Source organism: Rhyacophila brunnea, unplaced genomic scaffold (genome assembly GCF_057557595.1).
Source record: "Rhyacophila brunnea isolate RB1 unplaced genomic scaffold, BYU_Rbru_1.0 scaffold_6, whole genome shotgun sequence".
In the NCBI taxonomy this organism is placed as follows: domain Eukaryota; kingdom Metazoa; phylum Arthropoda; class Insecta; order Trichoptera; family Rhyacophilidae; genus Rhyacophila; species Rhyacophila brunnea.
The window spans coordinates 24,603,103-24,630,006 of NW_028233276.1; the positions used below are offsets into that span (position 1 = coordinate 24,603,103).

Here is a 26,904-nt window from a genome sequence, read left to right on the forward strand (position 1 = left end):
AAAAATATGCAAACTTACTTGCCAGAGTCAAGTCATTGGCGATGTATATTTTTTTACTTCTTTTCGGAGCAATCATTGTAAGAAAAATAGAAATGTAAAATTCTAGACAATTTATTCTTCCGCAATAAATCAAATTAGAGTTGACCTTATTTAAATAATTAATTTTCGTTAACTTTCGATATTACTAAAATATATTAATACTACAGGTTTTGTTTGTTGTTTAAATTTATTATTCACCTATCGCACGAATCGATTTTTACTATTTTAATTCTACAATACAAACGGTAAGTAAACAATAAGAATTGGCAAGCATTGAAAATTATGTCCGGTTGTAATCAGGAAACGGAAGTCCGCGGGTGTCTCGGGGAACAATACCGGTAAGGGATACAATGATATTCGCGCGAATTTCCCAGCTGGTTCCGCATCACAATATTGGCGCAAAGCTATCTGGTTTGAGTTGATTAAAAAGCTGATAAGTTTCCGAGCCGGAATAATAATGGAGAGACCGCTTTTCTCTCGCGCCATATCTCACTTTCGATTCCATTATTCAGTTCTTTAAATGGAAGCCACACATCGAGTGGAAACCCTACGTGCACTTGGACGAAGTGAATATAATCAATAACGTTATCTACAGAACGAATTTATTCATCGTAGTAATGATAATTGATTATTTATTAAAACTTTGCTAAAACTTGGCGTTTTACTTACCAGAGCATTTTAGCATTTCAGAATAGGCAACCTTGCAAAATTTCCATTTGGCGAATGGCGTTAAAGCTAGCGATTTTCGGCACCGCAAACGGCTTAAAACTTCAACTAATAAAGTTAGAATATTACACATTTGTTATAAAATCAACATACTGGTCTTACGTAGTTTACTAGGTGGTAGCGTCACCTGTCAACATTCTTGTCGATGCATTCAGTCTTTTCAATGCGCACACAGATATAGATAATGTGTGCGCGTCTGTGTGTCTTGCGCTGCGTTACAGACAGATAAATCACTACATATATATGTGTACATATTATAATTAATGCACTAAATGTCACATACAAAATTACGACTACATTCAATTTCTAACCTGCATTTATTTTAAATTTTATGAGCTATTCTATTAGTTGTGAAATACTAAATTCTTTTTCGATGTAAAACCGATGTTTAAAAAGCTTTTAGACACCTTTTCAATTTTGAAAAAATCTAGCATTTTATTCTGCCATCTGGCTTATTTTCTTAAACTATCTGGCATATTTTTGTGAATAACAGGCAACACTACTCAAAGCTGGACGTTATCAGTAGGTACCGTACTGAAGTTGAAAGGTTTTCAGTACATTTATTATTATGTTGATATCTATGAATTCATAATATACAACGACGTAATCGGTATTCATTTATAATAAACAATCAATTACCTCACATACAAGAGTATATTATTTGAAGTCGTTACCAAATGGTTTATTTAAGTTTAACAATAAGTATTGGTCAATATAGGTATTGCATTAACATTACTGATAATAAGCATTATCAACCCGCCAATAAGCATTGTCAATTATTGCTGTTACAAAAATTTCGGCACCCATCTGTCAAAATATTGAAAAATGATTTTCAGTTATCAGGATGTTAAATATAGCGACCCGGTGCAAATTTATTTAGCACAACACCACCTGTTGTCCAACTGGTATTCTAGATCAAGGAAGACTATATGGTGGAAAGCAGTATGGGATGCGGCCATGGCCCACGTCAGGCCCAAGCGACATTGGTAATAGGTACTACCAATTATTTCCTCTTTACATGACTGGATAATATCTCACTATCTCCATAATATATAAAGTAATATATTATTTATAAATAAGATTACATCGAAGACATAAACCAAGATACCGACAGCCCCTTTCATACTCATGCATAGTATGCCACTGAAAGAGCAATCATACCTATTTGTTTTGATAGTTTAAAAAAACGAGGGCTAATATCGGGTTTTCATTTCGTTTATGAAAGAAATAATTCGTGGAGTACGTTACCTTATCATTACTTGAAGTATACGGGCAACTGAGACTGAATAGTGATTGAATAAAATAATCGTAAAAAAAGAAACTATAAGATTTTATTAGCTATGCTTCTTTTTTTTTCTCGCCCATGTTCGATCCTAATAGGATCATATGGGCCTCCACAGAGTAGAGGTTTGTATTAACAGATTTTGATTTTTACGAGAAATAGATGCCACTTGCTCAACCTATTAGGTCCATACCCTGACAGACACAAATTGAAAAACAATATGTGTATTTGCCAGACCCACGATTCAAATCTGGGATCCACGGCGTTATAGTCCAACGATTAAGCCGCGTGGCCACCGTGGGCGTATTATTATATAAAACAGAGCCCGATACAGTAATAATGATTATTATCTATAGGTATTAATTATTATTTTAGTCTACAACTTGCGAGTGTTGACTGGCTGGCCCCACAAAACAATTAAAAGTAAGCGAATCATTATATTATACATTATATATACGTGTAGTATGCCAGCATATTAGGTATTATATTACTAAGAAAGTTTTATAATATAACGATAACATAAACCACTTGTCATTACGTATATTATTTGTAAAATTTTATGTTTACGTTAGATAATTAAATTGAGAAAAAAAAATCATAAATCGCCAAACAAATTGTGCCCAACACTGGTACTATAATTATTTAACTCAATTTAAGCATAGTTCATTGTACCTCCACTATAAGCACCGCATGGTCAATTTGAACTATGCACTTCGTTACATATATCACAATAATAATTCACGGAGGTTTGCGTCTAAGTGCGTTTAGAGTGGCAGTTGGACGACCCGCGGCGCGTAGTTTATCATTTTTGATGAGATATTATATCAAAACAAAGGTGTGAGTACAACATTATAAACACACCCCAAATAATGCGCTAGTAGTGATTCCCAACCAGGGAATGCGGAACTCTGCTACATACATGGCTCCATGAACCAGAATCTATGTGTGCGAGAGAAATTGAAAAACAGTAAAAACAAAATATATAACTTGGAGCTTTTTTGAAAATAATTTAACATAAATATGATTAAAGACATGCCAGTTAAGATATTGAATGTTAGGTTAGTAAATATTGCCATTTCTAAGTGGCGAAGTAGGGGATAATGCACGAGAGATGGGACTGGGACAACTGGACGCCATGACAATTGGGGGCCAGACGGTTAAATGAAATAAATATACGTTTGTTACGATTTTATACAAATAGTAGATGAGGAATTTATCTACTACTAATTCATTTTGATCTTAACGTAATGTTTTTTTATTGCGTATTGAGAATTATTATGCCTGAGGGTTTATATAAAAATAAAAGAACACTTCTCGTTGGCATTTAAACATAGGATGCACAATTAAATCATTATGTGTGCATATTTAAATTCTCACCAAGTATTAGATAATAATATAATAATTTAAATATAAATAATAATGTTAAATATATATTTTTAAAGTGCCTTTAATTCACGAACGTATATTTATTTTCGAATTTATTGGCGCCCAGTTGTATCGGAGCCAAATCGTCCTAGACCCATGGTACGGTAAGAAATAATATCATCTTATGAAGAACGAAGTAATTACATTAATTGATTCGCCATAATGCTTTACACGTGTGTATATTTTGTATTTTAATGTGTAGCCTAATTAGTCTGCATGTGTCACAAGGATAGAGGATCCCTGATATTTTATAAAATATGTTAAAGGTTTAAATATGGGTAGTATAAATTTAATATAATAACAATAAAAAAATGCTGCAGGATGATTTCAGTGAAAGTGGCTTCACACGGCATGGTGGGGAATTAATATTCGTAACTAAATTTCATCGCTTGTAATTGAAAACTGGTCTGAAATAAAATGTACTAATAACTAAAATCACGTGTAAAATGATTATAATTTTGTAAGAAATCAAAATTATTAGATATCCGTTCAATGATGAATATAAGGAAGTCCGAGTGGCGAGTATTGATAGAGCTTCCTAGCTGGATGACGCAGGATCTACGGCTGCATCAGGAGGAAAGCTGGGTCAGAATGTTCCGGAATGGCTGTAGGTGTCAATCAGCGGAAATGCGGTGATATTGTCCAAACTTCAATACGAGAGGAACAAGAAGATGAATATGTTGTTATATAAATAATAAAAGCACATACGTACGTATTTAGTATCAAATTTTCTCCTTATCGTGTCATCCTCTATCGTAGGTCGCTCACCATTGGAAAGATATTTGCTATATCATCTGCTACTGCTGTTTTAATAGTAGGTATGTACCCAGAATTTCTCGGTCCTTTCCAATTCATTTTAAAACGTCACAATTAAATTTGTCACTTTGTCAGTCTAAATAATTTCGAGTAGGTATGCGTCTATACAGCCACTCGAAAGCTTCAAGCCTCAACTCTCTATATCAATCATCAACATAGATATTTTTTTTTTGCTTTATGTTTGAAACACATATTGTTGAAACTATTAATGAAGCCTTGGCGTAAGTTACCGTTACGGTAATAAAATGTTATATAAAAACGCCAATCAACTGACAGATGATTGACGCACTTATGTAAAAATGTAGAACAAACATAAATCTACATTGCAATAAAATTATTAGAGTACGCAGGAGATATTAATATGTGGATATGTTTGTGTGCCTTTCAAAGATTTTACTGGTTAACTAGGAGGCTTCTTATAATAGCGGGTTAATTTCTTCCAATTAGTGTGTAGTGGGTCAGAGATATTCGTATTCAGTTGCATCTTGTTGAAATTGGAACGCAGTGGCGTGTGCCTATCGATAAATAATCAACACAAAAAATATTACGAGATTGTACTTTAAAATCGTTACAGAATCTCTCTTTCATATCCAGACTTCTTCCAAATCCTTAATGAAACAAATATTAGCTACTCACTGAGATACTGGAGACAATAATTTGTAATCATTATTATAATAAATACTCGTTCATTGGGCGCCTTCTTTGACCACAAATAACGGGTTGGAGTATTTCCTTTATTGATTTTGGATAATTTAGCCAGTAAATAGTATCTAATAACGTTGATTTTTAAGCTACCTATTCATGAATAATGCATTAACCATACATACAGTAGGTAAGCAAAAAAATGGTTTACAAAATCCTGACATCAAATCACATTTTCTGAGATAAATTTTTCCAATTCCATAACGTTGTATTAAACTATGAACCGAAGCAGGGTTAGCTATTAGGATTAAAGATAAAAATTAAAATTATTTTGTCGTTCTTGATGGAGAGAACGCACCATTTACACCCCCCCCCCGGTCCCTCAACGACATTTTATGCGTCATCAACTTGTTCATTTTGCTGGGGGAAATATTCAGCAATTTTAAAATACAATAATTAGGTATCTACATTCATTGTTACATTGACAAATAACGTAAATATGTAGAGTACCTATACTTTTTATAACTTTGAACTTTTTACTACACTGATACGCATATTTTTCTGATTACCTTGCATAAAATTAGATCAAAAGATATTCACATGAATTAATACATGTAGGTACTTCAGGCTATAATACTTGAGCTGGAGCACGGTCTAAAATGATCGTGACTACGCGACGCGAAGATTGTGCAAATGACGCGTGCAGAACAAAACATAATTTGTCATAAAAAGTCAACATGCGTCCATTTAATGTCATGTTTATTGTTCTATTACTAATAATAATAATAATAATAATATATTCATTGACATGTTTTCTTTTTCAAGTAAATGGGTAACGTTTTTAGTCATCTTTACACGATTTACGAATTAATTCCCCCGTCGCCATCACAAAACAAATTGACGTGTTCACAAGTCGACTTTCGCTCTCCGATTGCCAGCCAGTCCGAAATTTCGTCGCACATATATTTGAAAATAATTTGACGTTTTACTGAAGTACCGTCTTAATAAATAAATAGAATGATAACATACCTATATGTAAAAAAAATAGTTTTAGAATATATTACATCATTTTTATCCTAGAGCCGGAGTGCAAAGTTACATGCCATTGCTATTATCCCAGTATTTTTGCGATACCTAAATACCGGTTTTAAAAATCAGAAAATACCGATAATATATTAGTTATTGAAAGTGGATAAAAATATATTAATTATTAACGTAAAAGGTTTATCACGACTGTAATTTTTTGTCGGGGTACGCGATATCTGGTTTATTTCCATTGCCCTACATCGTTCTCGGTGACCAGCAATGACACATGCTATAAAATATTAATATTAGAGATTTATATATATCAGTAGACAGGTACTACTGTTTTTTTCATTATTTACGAATACCAGTATTAATACCGGTATTATATAGGAAATACCGAAATACCGCTATTGGTATTTTCATTCGGTATTGCAATCCCTAAATTTGCTATATCAGAAGTTTCAATTATCATCAGATAAAAGAAAGATGCGTTTAAAAATTAATGATTTCACACACAACTGTTATAATGTTTCGGGAATTTATCTGCTAAATAAAACTAAATTTTATTTCTCGTGGTCTATTTCATTTTTGATTAATTAATTACTTTGATGAAAATCAACAAACGAAATTAATTGGTACGCCTGTGCACGTTGAAAGAGTCAGTCAGTCTTTTGGAAGCAAAATCCTACAGCTTCCGGCAGTCTGTGATTGCTCGCAGGCTGACATCACAACACTGACTGATTGACACGCGCATTATAGTATATTTGAAGATGAAGGTACTACTTTATTTGACGGAGTTTTAGGCAATATTTCACAATTAAGTACATGTAATGTGTATAAAATATATCTACGATGCTGGACCAACGCACACGCGGTATAATAGTAACATTTTTTTTATTTAAAACAAAAATATGTACGCATTGTTGTAAAACTTTTATAAGATCGGGTATATTTAATATCTACAGCGGCGATTTTATTTGAGGCAATAGATTCGTCAGAAGACTTAAAAGGAGTCCCCGAAACAATTCAAACCGGTCATACTTCTATTAAAATTGATATACCGAAATCTTTAACAGATGCGTATTTCTCACAAATTATCCAAATTATAACAAAATCCATGCAACTAACATCAAAAAGGCCTATAACATAACCACTCAATATATAATAGATACGTACTTGTACACAGAGAAATAAACCACTACTTTCCGGCCCTCCCTCATCCTGCAGCGGTGCTACAAAAGCGATCTACGCGCTGCAGGTCTGGCATTGCGGGAGGTACGAGAGTTGGCGATGGGCCGATGGAAGACGTCGAACTTGTGCTGGCCCTATAACCCAATGCTGGGTCATGACAGGGTGAATGAAGAAGAAGAAGATAATTTTATTATTGTGTAATAGAGATATGAGTGTCGTCACTGTCATACTTGGATAGGAAAGAGATACCTATATTGTTTTTATTATTAGGTACGTTGGTTGAAGTTTATGGTTTTATTTTAATTTTAATGTTTATCGTGAGGGATATAAAATCAGTCAGTGTATTGGGCCTCCAAGTCCCTAAACTCTCCATTGAATATTTATATGGTAAACTGACGAGGTAGGTATATTATTATTGCCTAATTATAATTGCATCTTGTATTTATTTTGGTTATCTACTACAAACTACAGTCATCTGTTCTTCATCCGCCATTTTGATTGATGTCTATAATAGCCGACAAAAATTCAGTGGAACAATTTCTGTTCTTCATCCGCCATTTTGATTGATGTCTATAATAGCCGACAAAAATTCAGTGGAACAATTTATTTTATGGAATCGAAAATTTCAATTCCAAATTCAAACTGCTCTAACACGAATTCTGACGTTTAATGATTGTTTTATTTGACAAGAAAAAATATGAAATGATTGAAGAAATAACAATTTCTCGATAAAATTAACACTGATTTATTGTATGAGTCAGATTTTGTTAAAATACCTGTAGGTACTTTTTTTCTCAGGAAAAGTAAAAAAAGATTGGAAAATAAAATGAAACTTCGATGAGTCATTCAGCATTCATAATATTATAACATTTTTATTTACAAATGCACTCATTTCCGTCAGCTGCGGCTTAAAGCGAAAGCTATTTTGTCTATTATTTAGTATCCGACCGAGATAATATTTTATAAATGACGGCCTTCCATGAAATATTTTATGGAACTGAATCATATCATAAATTTATAACTTCATAATAAAACACGTATAAAGTACGCGGTGTAAGTCACTCGGAGAGATTTATAAAACAATAAAACATCGCGTGATTTAGAAATACACATTTTGCACAAAATGTACATACAAAACAATATCAAAATTAAAAGAAACATTATGTACCATATTGGATGCTTTAGAAGTTTTTTTTATGTTGATATAATAACGGTATTTTTTCCTTTAATAAAAATTTAATTTAATTTATTAGAACGTATTTCTAGGTGTATTTTTATTTTGTTTATATTTTATGACACATAAGTTGGGTTCAAATGAAAAACCCATCATATCATTTAATTTATCGAAAGTTTTACTTACATTTTGGAGTGCTTTTAAGCACCCGGTAGCGTACCTATATCTATACATATAATAAATTCGTTAGAAAGCTTTTAACGCGGATATGTAATATATTGTGAGTTTGAACATGTTTATTGTTTGTACAACAGTTTGTAAGACAATATTATAAACTATAGAGGAAAGTAAAGAAATTTCATTGGCACAGAATATAAAATAATGTATGAAATACGTAATAACAAATGGATAGCAGAAAGTAAATACTTAATACAAAAGATACAACATGGAATGTATAGTTTAGCAATATATTGTGTGTATTTTTTCCGACACTTTTTACGAAAAGTGGTTGTTGGCATTCGCTAAACTTCGGTCCACTTCTGGATTCAAATATGTACACAAAAAAATAAAATGTAAATAAACTGCCAGAGGCGATCATAACACTCATCCAGGGCGGGCGATTTTATAAAATTATAAGTAGGTAGGTACATTTCTTTTAATAGTCAATTTTGGTATAGGTACGAGGGTGGGTCAATAAGTCCTTAGAAAAGCCGACAGGTGGCGTGACTAGTACTGTAAGCGGTTTGTTTTCATGCAGCGGCACTACCGATTCAGTATGCTGCGAAGTTTCAATCAGATTGGTCGGGTTGTTGTGTGTTTCTCGTCCATTTAAAAAAAAATTTGCTTGTGGAAAATGGAAAAATGGAAAATGGAGAAAATTGAGTTTAGAGCTGTTATTAAACATTTTAATATAAAAGGGTTAACAGCAAAGGAAATAAAAAATGAGTTGGATTTAGTTCACGGCATATCTGCTCCTTCACTTGCAACTATTTATAACTGGTTAAATGAATTTAAACGTGGTCGTACATCAACAAAGGATGAACCACGCTCAGGACGTCCTGTAGAGGTGACTACACCAGAAATGATCAATAAAATCCACGATATGGTGTTAAGTGACCGAAGATTAAAGTTGAGTGAGATAATTAAGGTTACAGGGATCTCAAAAGGTAGCGTCATTTCTATTTTACATGACAAATTGGGCATGAAAAAAATTTCTGCAAGATGGGTGCCGCGTTTGCTCACAGTCGACAATAAACGCAATAGGGTGGTGGCCTCTAAAGCATTATTATGCATCTTTATTGGACCAGCTAAAAAACAAAATTGAAGAAAAACGGCCTCATTTAAACAGGAAAAAAATCCTCTTTCATCAGGACAATGCCCGTGTTCACACATGTTTACGATCAATGGCTAAAATTGAAGAATTGAAGTTCGAATTGGTCGACCACCCACCGTATTCGCCAGATTTAGCCCCCAGTGACTTTTTCCTTTTCCCAAACTTAAAAAAATGGCTAAGTGGACAACGTTTTTTTTCAAATGAAGAAGTCATCAATAGGACAAATGCTTATTTTGAGGACCTTCCGAAAACTTATTTTTCTGACGGTTTAAAAAAAATTGAGAAACGTCTAACCAAGTGTATTGAGCTCCAAGGAGATTATGTTGAGAAATAAAAAAAAAAATACAAAAATAAAAACTGTTTTAATGCTTTTTTCTAAGGAATTATTGACCCACCCTCGTACTTTGTGGAAATTAATATCAACATATTTTTCAATATTCAAGCAAGTACCCAATATCAATTTTTAATCCTGTTGCCGCATTACCATTTACCAAGTAGAGATTTAAAAAAAAACAATCATTCTTTTAGGGCAAACAAAAAACGATGTATCTATAGTCTAAGCAAAAAACCCACTGACTCCAATGTATTTAATTAATGAATGCGATCTCTGCAATCTCTCCACTACTCCACTGCAGGCGCTTATTTACTTATCGGCCCGATTAAATTATACTTTTCTAGTTTACACAAAATGACTCGGTAAATTAACAGCAATTTAATTTAAAAAAAATTAGCAAACCGTTTTAAAAATAGTTTCGGAAAATAGTACAAATTCAAAACATCGCACATCAACCTAGTACAAAATACAATGTCGTATGTATATCCATAAGTTCATGATGGAGAAAACCCCAAAATCAGGCAACATAATTAATGACTTCACTATCAATACTGAAGTGTAGTTAGTTATTTTGTATAATGTTTCAACTGAGTAAACACAGCAAATAGTTACTTGAATCAAGTTTACGACTATGTGTGACCCCAATTTATGTACGCCAATGAGTTTCGTGCAGCACAATACCATAGTCCATAACAAAAGCAAATGGCGGTATAAATTTTAATTAGGCGGGAAAGTGAAGCAAGTCTGTTCATTAGATAGTTTTCATAAGTCACAGAGGCCGTGAGACTGAAGGCGAGAATCTAATAAAACCAAACAAGGCATTTTATTAATGTATTTCTGTAAGGAAACAGAAGCCAAAAGAAGAGAGGTATCGAAGTAAAATATCATTTAATCCCAGGTGATATGTTAGTATTTTTAAAAGCCACTTAAATTTCTACATATTTCAAAATGTTCCTTTGCAGGACAGTATGCCATTCGCATCGGTTTTTTTGTTATCACTATACATTTACATCACTAATTGTAAGAATTTAGCACATAAATGAAATATATAAAATAAACTCTATCAAGTATTTAAGTATGCAGTGGCTTTCCAAGGGGTGGGCGAACGGGGCAGCCGACCCGGGCGCTATCCAAACTAGGGCGCAGTGGAGGAGTTAAAAATAAAAATTGACAGTTTTCGCATGTCAACCTCAGTCAAAGCTCACTTGGGGATCTCAGTCTTGGGCTCTGCTACTGAGACATTCTTAGGCATAAACAATAACCGATGCTTCACATCCCAAGGTCTTGTCCACATGGCACGTTATGACTCGCGCGCATTCCAGCTATATGTGACCTCATTGAGCCGTCCACAAGCATTCGCGCCGTGACGACTGTCGCGTGCAGTCGAGGTACAGGTTCTCTCATTGAGGTGTCCACATTCACTTGGATCGAGACACGCTCCATGTGGACAAGGCCTACCGTAGGGCATCGTGATACGCTTGATTAATACCAAGTGTTGTGTGGGGCGAGTAAGTTGGGAGGGAACTATTAGTTAGTTTTCACATTGTCGAGATAATTTAAAAAAATATATTCAGAATTACTGGTCAACAAAACAGTCTTCAGAATACAGTACACTCTCAGTAATCCGCCGCTCGATTATCCGACAACTACTATAATCGGCCGTTATTTTTACTAGTTGAAAGCACAAAATCAAGCTTTATAATTAGCCGGTATTCGATTGTCAAATTCAGTAACCCGCCGCGTACAAGTATACAATGCAGATGAGACGGGTTAATTTTGGAAACTTCTCCTTCGTAAAACGTACGTTCATCACAAAGAAAGTAATGTACCAGGGAGAAAAGTGCCCAAGGACCGCATCACAATTATGCCGTGCTCCAATGCAATCGGGACACACAAAATGAAGCTTTTGGTCATAGGGAAAACCAGGAATCCTAAGCCATTTAAGAATATTTGCCTCACTGAACAACTGATTGTGTCAAGTGATTTACTGTTTAATATTTAGTTAATAAACTTAGTTTATAAATATGTATGTATAATTTAGTAAATAATACTTGATTTTGATTATAAATAAAACCGTAATTTGCTAGTACAAATTTCTCAAAAAAACTATTTTTACAATTTATCTGTTTTAATTTTTACCATTATTTTGTATGTATGTACTATAATCCGTCGCTTTCACCAATTGGACACTTGTCTGGTTTTTGGGGTGGCGGATTACTGAGAGAGTACCTACTGTATTAGTGAATAATTATTTTGTGCACATTTTAAGTTTCCAAATGTTCAAGAAAAGGTGACAATAATCACTAAGTAATTGTATTAATTAGGCCAATGCTTCTCAAACTGCAGGGTGCAGACCACCAAGAGTTTATTACGATTTTTCCAATTTTGTGCTACGTATCATTCCGAATTGCCTATTAAATTAAAATCAGGTCAGTGCCCTTTAAAATTTCAGGCTATTTTGTGTCTGGCTTTCCATAGATTCATCAGTGCTGCCCATACTACTATGGATATCCTATTGGATAAAGCAGTTCCATGTGAGACGTTTGTCCAATATAGATTCGGTCACAGTTGCATGATAATCTATAGATGCATCGATGACTGTTTTTATATATTTCCTATTTAAAGTATTTCTCCATGTGAGTTCTTTAGATTATAAAAGCTGTCTCTATCGTCGGCCTGCTATGCAAACCTTCTATGTCTGTTTTATGTAAATGTTGAGGAGAGAGTTAAAACATAATATTATTTAATATATTTCTTTCTTTCAGAAATAAAAAAGTTTTTTCTATGATATTATTGAAAGTACCTACCTACATTCATATTCGATGATAGGTATATCATAAATTTAAAACATTTTCATTTATAAAACAAATGTAAGTATTAAATAATACGTTTTAATTCTCTCCTGAACGTTTACATAAAACAGACATAGAAGAAAATTTATGAAAATTTTACATATGGGTCTCGGAAATAAATAATTTAAAGGTAATTTCAGTCTTACTATTTTAACACTGTCTATTGAATACAAAATATCTATAGAAAACATGTTTTCATTGCAGTCTTTTCTCTCAAGATATTATTATGAAGTATTGCTAAATGAAGTGGCATATTGTATTTAATAAATTGCTATAAATAAATGGACTATTCTACTACACCAAACACGAAGTTGTACTGCAATATTATGGTTGTCATACTTCAATAGATTTTAACATTAAGAGAAGTAGATTAAAATATGTCTCTAAATAACTAATTTCAACTTACAATACTTACTTGCATAAATAAATCAAAACCATTACGTACCTTAAAAAAAACATTTTTCCAAGGTGAAGGAGGATATGGCCCTCTAAAGCTAAAGAGTGGAGTGACCTTTTCTATATGAGTTGGACATCAGACGGTGTTGCAAACCGTACTATAATTATAGTACAAAACTATATTTTACACCTGATATTATTTTAAAGGATTCAGATGAAAAAAGTACTACTTACTTATATTTTTTCAGAAATACTTAAGAGCATACATAAGTGAAACGGAAAATAATTTTCAACAGTACATGGGACGAAATTTCGCACTCGTCGGCAATAGGAGACCGGCAGTCGAGGTGTGAGCATGTCAATTTGTTTTGTGACGGCGTTGGAGGAATATATTCTTATATTGTGTAAAGATGACTAAAAAACGTTACGCATGTACTTGAAAAAGAAAACATGTCAATGAATATATTATTATTACTAATATAACAATAAACATAACATTAAATGGACGCATATTGAATTTTTATGATAAATTATATTTCATTCGGCACATGTCATTTACACAATCCGCGCGTCGCCTAGTCACGATCTTTTTAGACCATGCCTCAGCTGAAGTATATAGCCTTTATAAATTTGTACACATGCGTACTATATAATATACAATTAGCTAGAAAAGAATGGTAGGTACAGTCCCACAAATTTATCTATAGAGTGTACAAAAATGGAATGACTATGACGCCATAATGAATACATCACTTCACTGTCAGATTCTGTTCAGTTGCGAGTCTTGATTGGATAGTTTTCGATTGTGGATCCCCCATCAATTCTACAGATAAATTTCTACTAGTGTAACACTGGTGTTAGGCATTTAAGGAACAGACGTGCAGGCAGGAAACACGAAAAAAATGGGAACTGCATTACCTTCTGGGTGTAGTAGTAACAAGTTTTAAATCTCGAGTAAGTATGTAGAAATATAGGATAAATTTACAACATGTCGTCGCTATAGTACTTGTTTTCCGAATAGACCAAATGTCGATTGTTCAGGAAACGAAAAACAAAGTTCCCTGTCTTATATTTAAATATCAGTTTATATATCAAGCACTCTGTCTCCTTTTTATGATTGCCACATTATCCAAGAAGAGATTTGATGAATAATATATTAGTATAATTCATTAAACTAAGAGAAAATACGTTTTATTTACAAGTAAGCAATGTGGATATACGGATCATTCTCAGCGCTGGCTCCGAAAAGTGGATATTCGGAACAAAACAAGGACATTCGGAATGTAAGACCGTAGCGTATCGTTGCATGGACCACGGTATACCGTGTGGTCAAAAAGTACAAACTTAAAAACTTAATATTTATTTACGTAATTTTTAATAAATTTACTGATAGGTACCTACATGATTTTTTGTAAATAGGTGATCAAGTTATATCAATGATCGTTTTTACCTAATTTCATAGGTAATTATAAAATATGCCATTCACCATTTTCTGTTTACAAAATTGGGAATCAACATAAAATTATATACCTAATTATAGTTATAAAAAATCTGTATCCATAGATTTACGTAATAATAATGTAGGTAGAAAAATTTTCCTAATTTCTATATTAAAACGGTGGCAATGATATTTTTATTGGTCACAAATAATGCTTCATTATGGATTTTAATCGAACTTGATACAATTAAACTTATTACAAACCATATATTGCATATTAGGTATTATGTTTTATTGGCATGGAACAAAAAATAGGGGCATGTGTTATTTAATAACCATTGATTGCGAATATTCTATCCTGAGTATAATATTATTATATAAAATATTCACTCACGAAACCAGAATTAATCTTAATAGATCGTACATTTACTAAAATATCTATTGGATAGCCAATAGTATTATAATTATACTTAATGAAAATACAATCAAATGTACTATTCAAAAAATTCTAAAAAAATAGGTATAAACATACATCTTATTAATAAATGAGATTAAATATTAGCGTACATTTTAGCATGAATAGATAAAAAGTAAATTAAAAACAGAAAAAGTTTTGATTATAGACATTAATAATAATTATTTTTTAAGTCAGTAGTTACCGAGTCACACTGTACAATTCGTATGACCGTTGGGATATTATGTCTGTTTCTCAGTACAAAATACAGTAATTTAGGTTAAAATACTTACTCCCATAACTCTGCTGTAAGTTCAGAGCGAACTGGTGATGTACCAGACAAGATTGATAACTTTAAATTTGATAAATTCACTATTTAAACGATAGAAACTTAAAATAACACAATAGTAGTCAAAATCGCGCGCTTTGAAAGACGAAAAACAGACATCAGTCACATATGAAGTGAGCGACATTAGAAGTAGACAGCGCTATATGAAAGCGATATGCGAGAGTGAGACCGAGCTATTCTATTTGACATTCGGAAAATAAGCACAAAGCAATCGATGCGAAACATGGCGTATTCGGAGTTTTTAAAAAAATATCTCTGTTTCTACATGAAAATATACAATTTTTATAAATGATTTCGGTGTAGTTAGACAAAAGAAATATAACTGCATTAAAATGTCGATTTTGACAAAAATGGATATTCGGAAAACAAGTACTATAGCGACGATGTGTTTAAGAATATGTTATATTCAATAGTTACATAAATGTGCATAATGCACATAAAAATTTGTCATATAAACGAAATGCGCTTTCAGTATTAGGAATATTGAATGCACTCGGTGGCCTTTGTGGTTCTTGGGATTTATGGCCTGAGTAATAAACCGAGCCCGGTTCCAAAACCTTGGTCCATGGTAACTGGCTATTACATTTCTATCTTATTAATCTGTTCTGTGGCTGAACCCATTAGGTTTTTGGCTTGTGTAAATAAAACATTTGAATTTGATGCAGGTCATGAAATCACAAGGCATATATATAATATAAGTACAGTAGGCAATCTGGCACCCATATTTTTTCACCTATGCCGGATTGTCGGAAATGCCGGATTATTGGATTTCTAGAGGAAATAATTCTAGGTCGGACACCGAACTGCTGAGCGAACGGCTCTGCGTTCTGTAATCCGGCAGTTTAATGTGTAACCTGCCGGATTATAGAGCAGGACAGCTGAGTTGCAAAATGCCGGACTATCGGTGGTGTCGGATTGGTGAACGATTACCGAGCGCCTACTGTATCTACATAGTTTCGAATAGATAGTTTAAAAAAAAAAACCCTTTGGAACATCCATTAATGCAATCTCAAATTCTATTAATTTTGTATACTGAGGTGATGTTGCCTATGGAAAAATTAGCTATTGGATTTTTTAAAACATTTTCGAATCTAATATTTTTTTTATTATTTAAATGTTGAAAGTATAAATTAAGTATTATAGTGACATCTATAAAATTTTAAAGAAGCTTTATAAATTATTTGCATCACTTCATAACAGATGTCACTATAAAATAAATACAAATATGGTAAAGATGGAATCTAGAATACCATAAAATAAAAAACGTTTTTTATAAACAAATGAATGCAATATTATGTACCTAATTAAAGCTAAAATATATCAAACAAATTTTAATCCCACTTTAAATACGTCTTATTAAACCAGAAATTAGTTGAGGTTGTGAAAAATTGTCCTCCCATAAAGCTCCTTTAAATTTATAATTTCCAAGGCTTCAAAATTTGAAGATTTGACATATTTTAATGTGTATTTTATTTTATAAAAGTGAATTGGCATGTTAGTCATATTGTGTTAACATATACATTAATTAACGACCAAATGGTGGTTAAACTGCAATGCGGTTAACCAAAAATTGATTTTTTACCTGATGTTCTTGCACTTTCTGATCTAACTCGAGTCGCGTCCAGCTCGTAGCAGCGGTAAGACTTAGTGGTGGGAGACGGCCTTCCATTTCTCTGATCCAGCGACGGAGACACTTCAACTCATGTTCGGCATCTGTCACAATGGTATTAAAATTATATGTAAAAAATTAGCTTTACAATGCAGACATTAGAAAATGTTAGGCGACTGTCATGAAAAGATTCATTTATGTAATTACTTCTTATTATTTTAAAATTTATTTTCAGTGCATAAATAATTAATTATTGTTTGTCTAAACACATATTAAATATGCTACAATATGTTGCAACACAAATCTAAAACAAAAACTATGACTATCATCCGGATTAAAATATTTAATGGAAAGAATGCCATTCAACCATAATATATTATATTAACAGTTTATTCCTAAGTTCCGGTGAGTAAGAAAATAGAAAAATCAAAAATATATGAAGAGTACAAGGCAAAAACATGCTCATCGACAAAGTGATAATTGTGCAGGAGAGCAAATGGAAGAATGAAATCGTTATTGGTTGGAAAATGGGTTTAATATTAATTGAAAGAATTATGTAAATTGATTTCTCATTTATTTTGAAATATAATGAAAGTGAAAATAACGATGAATTTGTAATCAGCTCGTTTGTGTTTAGTTTATGATGCAATGAACCCGTTTTTATGCAGTTTTTATACACAATGAGCTGATTTTTGCCTTGAGTACACTATCTTCTCCCTTCATTTATGAAGCAATGAAATACATTTTGGTAGTTTTAATGATACCATTTTTCAGCACTTCCTCTGTTGAACAAATTGACATTTAAATCTCAAAAATGAAAAAAAATGCGATGAGCCTTTTTTTGCCGTGTACCCTTCATATGTAATGCAAAATGAAAATAGAATAATTACGAATCACTTACCAGGTCCAGCGTGGCCTAGTTCTCCGGCAGCTTGCTCAGGACTCATAGCTTGGAGAACACTATCCCATTTGAGTGCCAGATGGCGAGCTCTCCAAGCCACCTCGGCGCGGACTGGTCCTCCGCCACGGGCCAGAGCGCCGGCAGCCTGCTCCAGGAACCTACGCCGCCTACCTTCGGATGCTGTTAATTCTGCCATGCGAGACTGGGGATAAAAAATAAGGTATTATTATTATTACTCAGTTCATAAAAGATCTATATAGGTAATTGTTGCATGGCCATCCCAAAAAAATTACATTTGGCATGAGACAAAGGATTAATTATTCCTCTCTATTATCATAAACCTTTTAGTCATTTTGCAGTGCTTTTTCCATCAATCAGAAGATGGATATCTTATCATTTGTCATTAATCATTTTATTCTTTTTAGACACACGACCAAGAGCCATCGAGCTCTTGGTCAATAAGTACTGATGAGCTATATAAGCTATTTGGTCTACATGTCTCTCTCAAAATACCTGAATACAGTATAACCTCGTTTTTACGTGCCCGGAATTCACGTTTTCCCAGCAATTGCGTGTAATTTTTTCAGTCCCGATGTTTTTCAGTACATTTAATACCCGCATTTACGTTTTTCTTTCCCGCGATTTACGTCGGAAATATTCAAAAGATGCGAGTTACGCTTGATAATGATTGGGTCGTGACATTCGAACGGCGTAAGGTGTTTGGAGGGAAAACTCCGTGTCTTTAGAACGGCGCACGGTGATTGGTCGGCGAGCGACGCTGTGATTGGCCCGAGTTCGGCGCATAACAAGGTGATTGGTCCATTGGTCGCCATCTTTTCTTTTGGCATTGTGTTTGTGTTTTGTATACACTCTGTCTGTCATTATTCATACATTAAGTATGACACTTTTAAATGTTTATATAGTCTTGAAAGAGAATTACATAACAAAAAAACAAAAATGCAACAAACTAATATACATGATTTTTTTAATAAAAAATAAAAAAAATTTCAATAAACATTTTAATTGAAAGTTGTTTTTTAATAAAACGTTATTTTTTTAGAAACATAAAATTTAAATGTTCTTTTTTTCAATACCCCCTTTTACATTTTCCCTCCAATTAGGTTTTTATTCTTCAGTCCCTTAAAAAACGTAAAATAGTGGTTATACTGTATATCGAAATGAGAATTATTATAGGTTAGGTATCACCTACATCAAGATTTTATAATAAAAATAATTTTGCATCAATACGAGAGATAGGAGTTCTTCTTACTTAATGAAAATCTAAATAATATAGCAAAAATAGTCTAGGGCAAGTTTTAGATGAGTTGTGTATGAGTTCAAATTAATTTATTTTATTGTGACAATCTCTTCAATGGTCAAGCAGGTGAATAACAAGTGATCACACACACAACAATTTGCCTTTCTTTGTAAAATTAACACAATAAAAAGAAACTGAACAATTAAACTCCAATTCGAAACGATTTTTAGGCAAATAGATAGTCTCGTTAAAATCTTTCACCAAGTATATGTAAATTAACTGATAATTACCGCTCTAAGGGTCCTGTTGGCAAGATTTTCTGGACTGGCGTAGACTTCCTCTTGCATATTCATCAGCCACTGACAGATCTCCGTGAAGTCGGCGATCAGCTGTGACAGGCTCCATTGAGAGTTCCTCGATGGTAGTTCTTTTGGAAGAGTCAAAGACGCAGTGGGTGTAACGTTGGCACTAAGCTCGCCATTGGCTTCCTAATGAATAAGAATAAAGAAAATATGATTACTGCAAAGCTACAAACCTCGCACTTGCAATAGCTGAATGGTAAGTAACATATTTGTTTAGTAAGTCGTAGGATGAGTCTTGAGTTTGAATCCTAGGTCTGGAAAATTCATTGATGTTTTTTTAATGTGTTTGGATGTATTTGGACCTAATAAGTTGAGTAAGTGGTTAAAATTCATTTGTTGTAAAAAAATATATGTTACCTACGAAACCTATTCATGAGGTGGAAAAGAAATGTGCCAGTATTGTGGAAAGTGATTGAAATATACAGCTCAATCGAGGTAAAAACCTCAAAAAAATTTGTGAATTAAAAAATAAATTGTTAGAACGTAGGTACATATTATTTTTTTTCAGTGAAAGCACTATTTGTAAAATTATAGATGTGAATGGCAGCCTTTAGAATCTAGAAAACCTTTGCCATTTTAATTCTGGGTTTTTTCATATTATGCCTATATATTACCGCACAATAACTTTTTACAGTAGCTACTACAGAATTTTTCCAGACACATGCAACATAAAATTAGTAAAACAATATTTATCAATAATTATTAGTTTTAAATTCAAGTTTTAAATCTTAATACAGTTTCAAACAAACATTGCGGTCTGGTGAAAATGATAAAGATTGGTTTTTAAGAATTATAGTATAAATAACAATTGGATCCCATTAAAAGCATTAACAGATAGAGCGACATATCCACAATATTGAATTATGAATGCCATTTGCAAGTCAAACCTTCCAATTTTTTTTTCTTTTATTTTGTTAACTGTCAATTCATGGTGGAACTGCATTGTATTGTTTTTTAATTTAATAAAACACATATTTTTTTTTTTGTAGTACTTATTCCACTTTTAATCAATAAATTAAGACCAGTTTCATCCGCCTCAGAGAGACATTTTCAACGTTTTTGAGACAGAGGCGGACGAAACAGGTCCTAATTTATTGATTAAAAGTGGAATAAGTACTACAAAAAAAAATGCGTTTTATTAAATTAAACAACAATCAAACCTTCTAGTTATTTTTTTATTCGATATAACCGTAAAGCTGACTCGCACATCTAAACTCGTCTCATCTTCTCTCACTTCGCGACCCTTCGCACACTGTTGAAATAAAACATTTTAGATTGAAAAAATATCTGGTGTTGCTTGTCTGTCTCGGGCTGCGAGTCGAAGCTGCCAGTGTTGCATTTACGCATATGCACACCTACGAATTGGTCATTTCTGTTTAGATGTCGAAGCCCGCCGGTCGCCACATCCTATACAAACCCAGAGGTTAGGTGTGACTGTCGCTAGGCACATATGTGCGCAGTATTCATATGCATCATTGGTGCGACTTTCCTAGAAGGTTTTGATTTATGGCAGTGCGGCAGACGAGGCGAGTGTAGATATGCGAGCCAGCTAACAGACTCATGCTTATAACGTTGATAAGTCTTTTCAACTAGAAAGCTAACCTAACCCAAGAACCACATGAAATAGAAATTTGCTTAAACAAAAAAGTATTTGAGTTTATTATAAAAGATGTGTTATTAATCTAAGCAAAATTTATTGATGGACCCTAATAGTGCATACAAGTATTCCTTGATTTATGACATTTCAGCAGAACAATCAGGGCAGTTTATTGGTTGGCATCAGTGACGTCCCGTGGGGGTAGGCAGATTGAGCGTCGCTTGGGGGCGGCAGTTGCTCAAAGGGCGGAAAATCGAGGATAATCATTAGGTATATGTATATAGACATAGGTACCTAAACTTAGTAATAACGGGAATATCTTTTCATTAAAAAATTGAGCTCACTGGTTGGAAACAAAATGTATTAATTAACATGAAAGGTTTAACAGCAATGTAATTTTTTGTCGAGTTCGCGATGTTTAGTTTACTTCCGTTGTTCTTGGACGTCACGTCATTGATGACCAGCAATGACACGTGCAGATTTGCGAATTATATTTTAATTATAGGTAGGACTAACCTAATAAATGTATCCATATATTTTTGCCAGTCACTCGCGAGTTTTGAAAGTTGTATCCATACAAAAGGTGAAGTATCCATACAACACATTTCTTAAATATTGGAGACATGAAAGGATGATAAAAATACTGTATAAAAAATGGGGCGGCATATTGGCACTGTTTAGGGGCGGCATTTTGTCTAGGGACGTCACTGGTTGGCATATCGATATTTTGTGGTATGAAGCCAATGATGTATTGGCTAAATGGTATGGTTTACAACCAACGAGGTTTTATATTGTCATAGTGCAGCCAAACTGAACGTGGACTATGCACGATTTTCATTTCTAAAGTTGTCACTATGAGTACAGCGAAAATTTTCAAACCTCATTAGAGACAATTAACTACTCATCTTAGCCAAAAGAGGGCAGTATCATCACTTATGATAGATATCTAAAATTCTGACGATGTAGTCACATACCACAAAGTTTTGCCATGTAAATTCCAGTTTAATACATATGACTACTCCATACCTTGCAGGAGTCAATGAGTTCGTTGTTCATGATGTAATTGTAATTCGGCTGCAGAGCGGCCCAGAAGTCGTCTTTGGCTGCAAGAGTAGCGGATGAGCCAAGAGACTGAGCGCTCTGATTGCTTTGTGTGGAGCCCCATGACCTCCTCCAAAGTTCTCGGTTTGGATCTTTCCTGGAAACACAATAAACAAACATAATTTAGTCTCTTATATGAATAATGCTCACAGAATTGTGAAAATAATAACAAATAGTTCGTCTTATTATTCTTTTTATGTTAAATTGTTTTTGGGCCTTGATGTCCGATCAGTTGGTACAACATATTCTATTTGGACATTAATTATCTGAATTAAGTATACAGGCCAATTACGTTTACCAAAGTCTGATAAATCTGCTCCAAGAAACATGTAGATCTCCATAGTGTGGAAGTATCATATGAAATGTTTAGGAAGAATTAGATGTTAATCACTCGCTTACCATCACCTTGATTTGAATTATAAGGTAAGTAGTCATTTTAAAAATATGTGTTTTCATAATAAGAATGTCTTCTTCTTTTGGTTTCGATCGAAGGTTGATGACCAACTTGCAGTGCACCATCTTATACAAGGTCAGCCATATCAGATCCCCAATGCCTTGGACATTAAGCCATTTACGGAGGTAGCGTAGGTTGTGTAGCCAAAAAAAATGTATAAAATTTAAATCTTGTGCAATTTCAGTCTTGAATAAAAATAAATAAATAATTAAACAATAGACACATCCGTGAGGCGGTGGAGGCAGCTTACGGCAGACAGAGGGAGTGGAGACATTTCGTGGAGGCAGCCAAGACCCACATTGGGTGATTTTGCTGATGATGAAACATAGTTTATTCTCTAATATGTGTAACATTCACTAGAATGTGACATCAGATTGATAGTAAACTTACTTAAAGCGCGTTGACACGGTCCAAGTACGATCCAAGTACACTTGGACCAAGTGCCATCCAAGTGCACTCGTATGAGACATCTTCATACTAATTATTCCTATCCAAGCTACTTGGACCGCGTCCTACTCATCCAAGTTAGCTTGGATAGGAATAATTAGTATGAAGCTGTCACTTGGATGGCACTCGGTCCAAGTGTACTTGGATCGTACTTGGACAGTGTCAATGCGGCTTTAAACACGTATTGTGCGCATGAATGATTGAAGATATACCATGTTAATCAGAAGTCTTGAACATTACCTGTGTTTCAGTGGGCGGGATGGATGGTAAAGGTGGTAAAACTAAAAATAGATTAATGATTAGATTTATACCTTTTCTTGGTAAGACTGTGGTAAGGTCGTTCTTGATGAAGGGGTGCTCTCAGAGGACTTCCCTCCACTCCAGCACCTGTGCCGGCGCTCGCTCCCTGCAGAGAAGACAGCGAGAAGCTGCTCTTCAATGCAGAGTTTTCGAAACCTGCAAACAAAATTATAGATCATTATAGTTTAAATTGCTTTACAAAAAATATAGTATGTGAAATTGATATAATATATAGTTGTATATCGTCTATCTTAAATAAATATTTCTGACTGAAAAGTACGAATGGGAGGTAAGAGAAGAGTGAGTGAAATAGATGGATAGATTTCTAATATCGACTCATGAATGCAACTAAAAATAGTTAAGATACATATTATTATAAATGTTTTTTAGTGAAATTATTACAAGAAAACGGAATGTCTTGAAGTGGTTAGAATCAAAAACCATGCGAAGTCTGTGAACTGGGACAATATCTATTATATTATATTCTTATTTCTTAATAAAAATAGAATACATTATATAGTAGATTTATGCAAATATCGTAATAGATTCTTGGGATTCCACATCGTATACTTCTTCCCTCTTTCCACGATGTTTCGGGCTCGTTGTAGAGGCCATTATCAAGAGATATGTATTATGATGAAGTGTAGTGTATGTGTATGAATGCAAACACAAATTGACAAGTACTCAATGGACACAAGACACAAATTTGACTTTGAAACCAAGATACTGGGTCGGAATATTTCTCAAGATTGGTAAAGGAGGCCATCGAAATCCATAGAAACCTTGAAAATATTAATAGGGATGATGGGTTACGGTTAAAAACGTTTTGGCTTCCGGTACTGTCAGCAAAATCCAATATTTGATCCGGTATCTCTGGTAGCCACGACCGACATGACACAGCACATACTCTGAGCAATGTTTGCTCTTAACTAATTGGATTCCTTTTAGCATTCTTAGAGCGGTGTTCATTCATACACCTATACTATACTTCATCATAACACATATCTCTTGATAATGGCCTCTGCAACAAGCCCGAAACGTCGAGGAAAGAAGGAAGAAGTACACGCGGTGGAAACCCAAGAAACTATTACGATAAAAAATGAGCGTGAAAGTCTCAAACATTATATTGATGCAAATAATTTATATGTAACAAAATTTGTTATAAATTATCTCTTTGGTTACGGTGTTCACATTACATAGCTCAATCTATTAAAATGAACACTGAAACTTTGACCAAAAGAGGATACAATAAAAATCTCTACACCTAGGAAAAAATTACACAAATATCCTGCGCAACAAAACTGTTTTAAAACAAGTGAGTCCAATTTGATAATTTGCTTGATACTCATTTACATTCAAGAAAACCATAAAATATTTAATAATTCGTTATAAAAGTAAATTTAATTAGATTTCTACAGTTTCTAAAATACTATGTAAGTACTGGGGTATTACTTCTGAATACTTGCTAGAGTGAAAGAAAAGGGGGATCCCGTCTATTTATGTGAGTTAGATACTTAAGCAGACACAAATCGTTTATTTTTGTTCTGTCTTTATGATGGTGCGATAAACGAAATTAGCTAAGTATGTAATGTTTGGGATTTTCACGGTTGTTTGTTAATGTAATAGATTTTTGGGCTGTCACCACGTGTTTTTCCTTCTTCTTTCATAGACGATTCGGGCTCTCTTGACAATCGCCATTGTAACGAGCTCAAAATATTGAGGAAAGAAGAATACGCGGTGACAATCTAAAAATCTATTATGATATTAATTATAAACTAATAAACCAAGATGCAAGATTTAAGGCCATGCATTAGTTGAGGCACGGTCTAAAAAGATCGTTGCTAGGCGATGTGCGGATTGCGGGTCGCGGGTGCAAAAGACACCTGTCAAACGAAATATTATTTCTCATATAAATCCAACATACGTCCATTTTACGTTCTGTTTATTATTCTATTAGTAACAATAATAATATATTCATTGACATATTTTCTTTTTAAAGTAAATGGGTAACGTTTTTAGTCATCTTTACACGATTTTAGAATTAATTGGCCCGTCGCCATCACGCAGCAAAGTGACGTATGTCTGACTCAACGTTCTCTCTATGAATGCGAAGCGAGTACAAAATTTCGTCGCGCGTACAGTTGAGAATTATTTGGCGTTTCACTGATGCGTCACCTTAATATAATTTTTATTATCATTTTATAAAATGGTATTCTATACTATACCTAAGTAAATGTTTTCTCTATGTAATATTATAAAACAATAGTTCAAAAGACAATGGTGCCATCTATGTTGACATTAGATTACTTTAGTGATAAAGTTGCTATGAAACACTGTTCATTAAAGCTATATGTATTAATTATACATATTACTTAATTGATATTGTCATACAAAATAATAGGAGTTTATAATACACCTGATCTATGATAAGATTGATTTTTATCTTTAATTTTTTTATCTAAGATTTGGAATTATTTTTCTAATGAATGAAAATATTATAATATCAGCTTTACCTTTGAACGGCATTATATCACAAACAACACAACTAACTTGATATAACTGAAAATACTAAAGAAAACATTGCAATCATTTCTCTTTATCACTACCGAGTCTCGGCAAAATTAGTTTTTTCAGGTCACGACCAGATAAGCAACTTCATATTTTTACATTATGTTAACAGAAAGTTTACGCATTTCTGTGAAGCGGAAACCATTGATGTCAGTCACTGAATATACAATGCGAATAAAACGTATGGCGAGTTCTGCATGTCAAGCGAAACTGGCTATATTGAATCACACTTCAAGATTACAACTCGTGTGAAATTAATTTTGATAACAAAATACAGACCCTATACAAACTCCCACCAGGTAAGGTGTAACAGATTGGCTGATAACAAGCATATTAATAAACGATATCAACATTAATGTCAGATACACCTTTATTGTATTTATTTGGAATGACTGAAATGAGACATTTATTAAGGTGACGCATCAGTGAAACGGCAAATAATTTTCAACTGTAGGCGCGACGAAATTTTGGACTCGCTCGCATTCAGTGAGAGAACGTCGAGCTAGAAACACGTCACTTTGCTTCGTGATGGCGACGGGCCAATTAATTCTTAAATCGTGTAAAGATGACTAAAAACGTTACCCATTTACTTTAAAAAGAAAACATGTCAATGAATATATTATTATTGTTACTAATAGAACAATAAACAGAACATAAAATGGACGTATGTTGGATTTATATGACAAATAATATTTCGTTTGACAGGCGTCATTTGCACCCGCGACCCGCAATCCGCGCATCGCCTAGCAACGATCTTTTTAGACCGTGCCTCAACTGATGTACGGCCTTAACAGAAACCGATGTCACACATATTGGCAAAATCTAACAAA

General features: G+C 33.6%; 1 protein-coding gene across 2 annotated transcripts in view; it reads right to left on the bottom strand.

Moving 5' to 3' along the window:
* Nucleotides 1–26,904, bottom strand: part of klar (klarsicht) — a 932,846-nt gene that overhangs the window by 447,609 nt on the left and 458,333 nt on the right. For both annotated transcript variants that reach the window (XM_085957193.1, XM_085957192.1), the window contains 5 exons: nucleotides 23,518–23,662; nucleotides 22,231–22,402; nucleotides 19,536–19,733; nucleotides 17,988–18,189; nucleotides 17,060–17,190 (listed from right to left, as the gene is read on the bottom strand). In XM_085957193.1, the coding sequence (XP_085813319.1) occupies nucleotides 17,060–17,190; nucleotides 17,988–18,189; nucleotides 19,536–19,733; nucleotides 22,231–22,402; nucleotides 23,518–23,662 (848 nt within the window). The remainder of the gene's footprint in view (nucleotides 1–17,059; nucleotides 17,191–17,987; nucleotides 18,190–19,535; nucleotides 19,734–22,230; nucleotides 22,403–23,517; nucleotides 23,663–26,904) is intronic.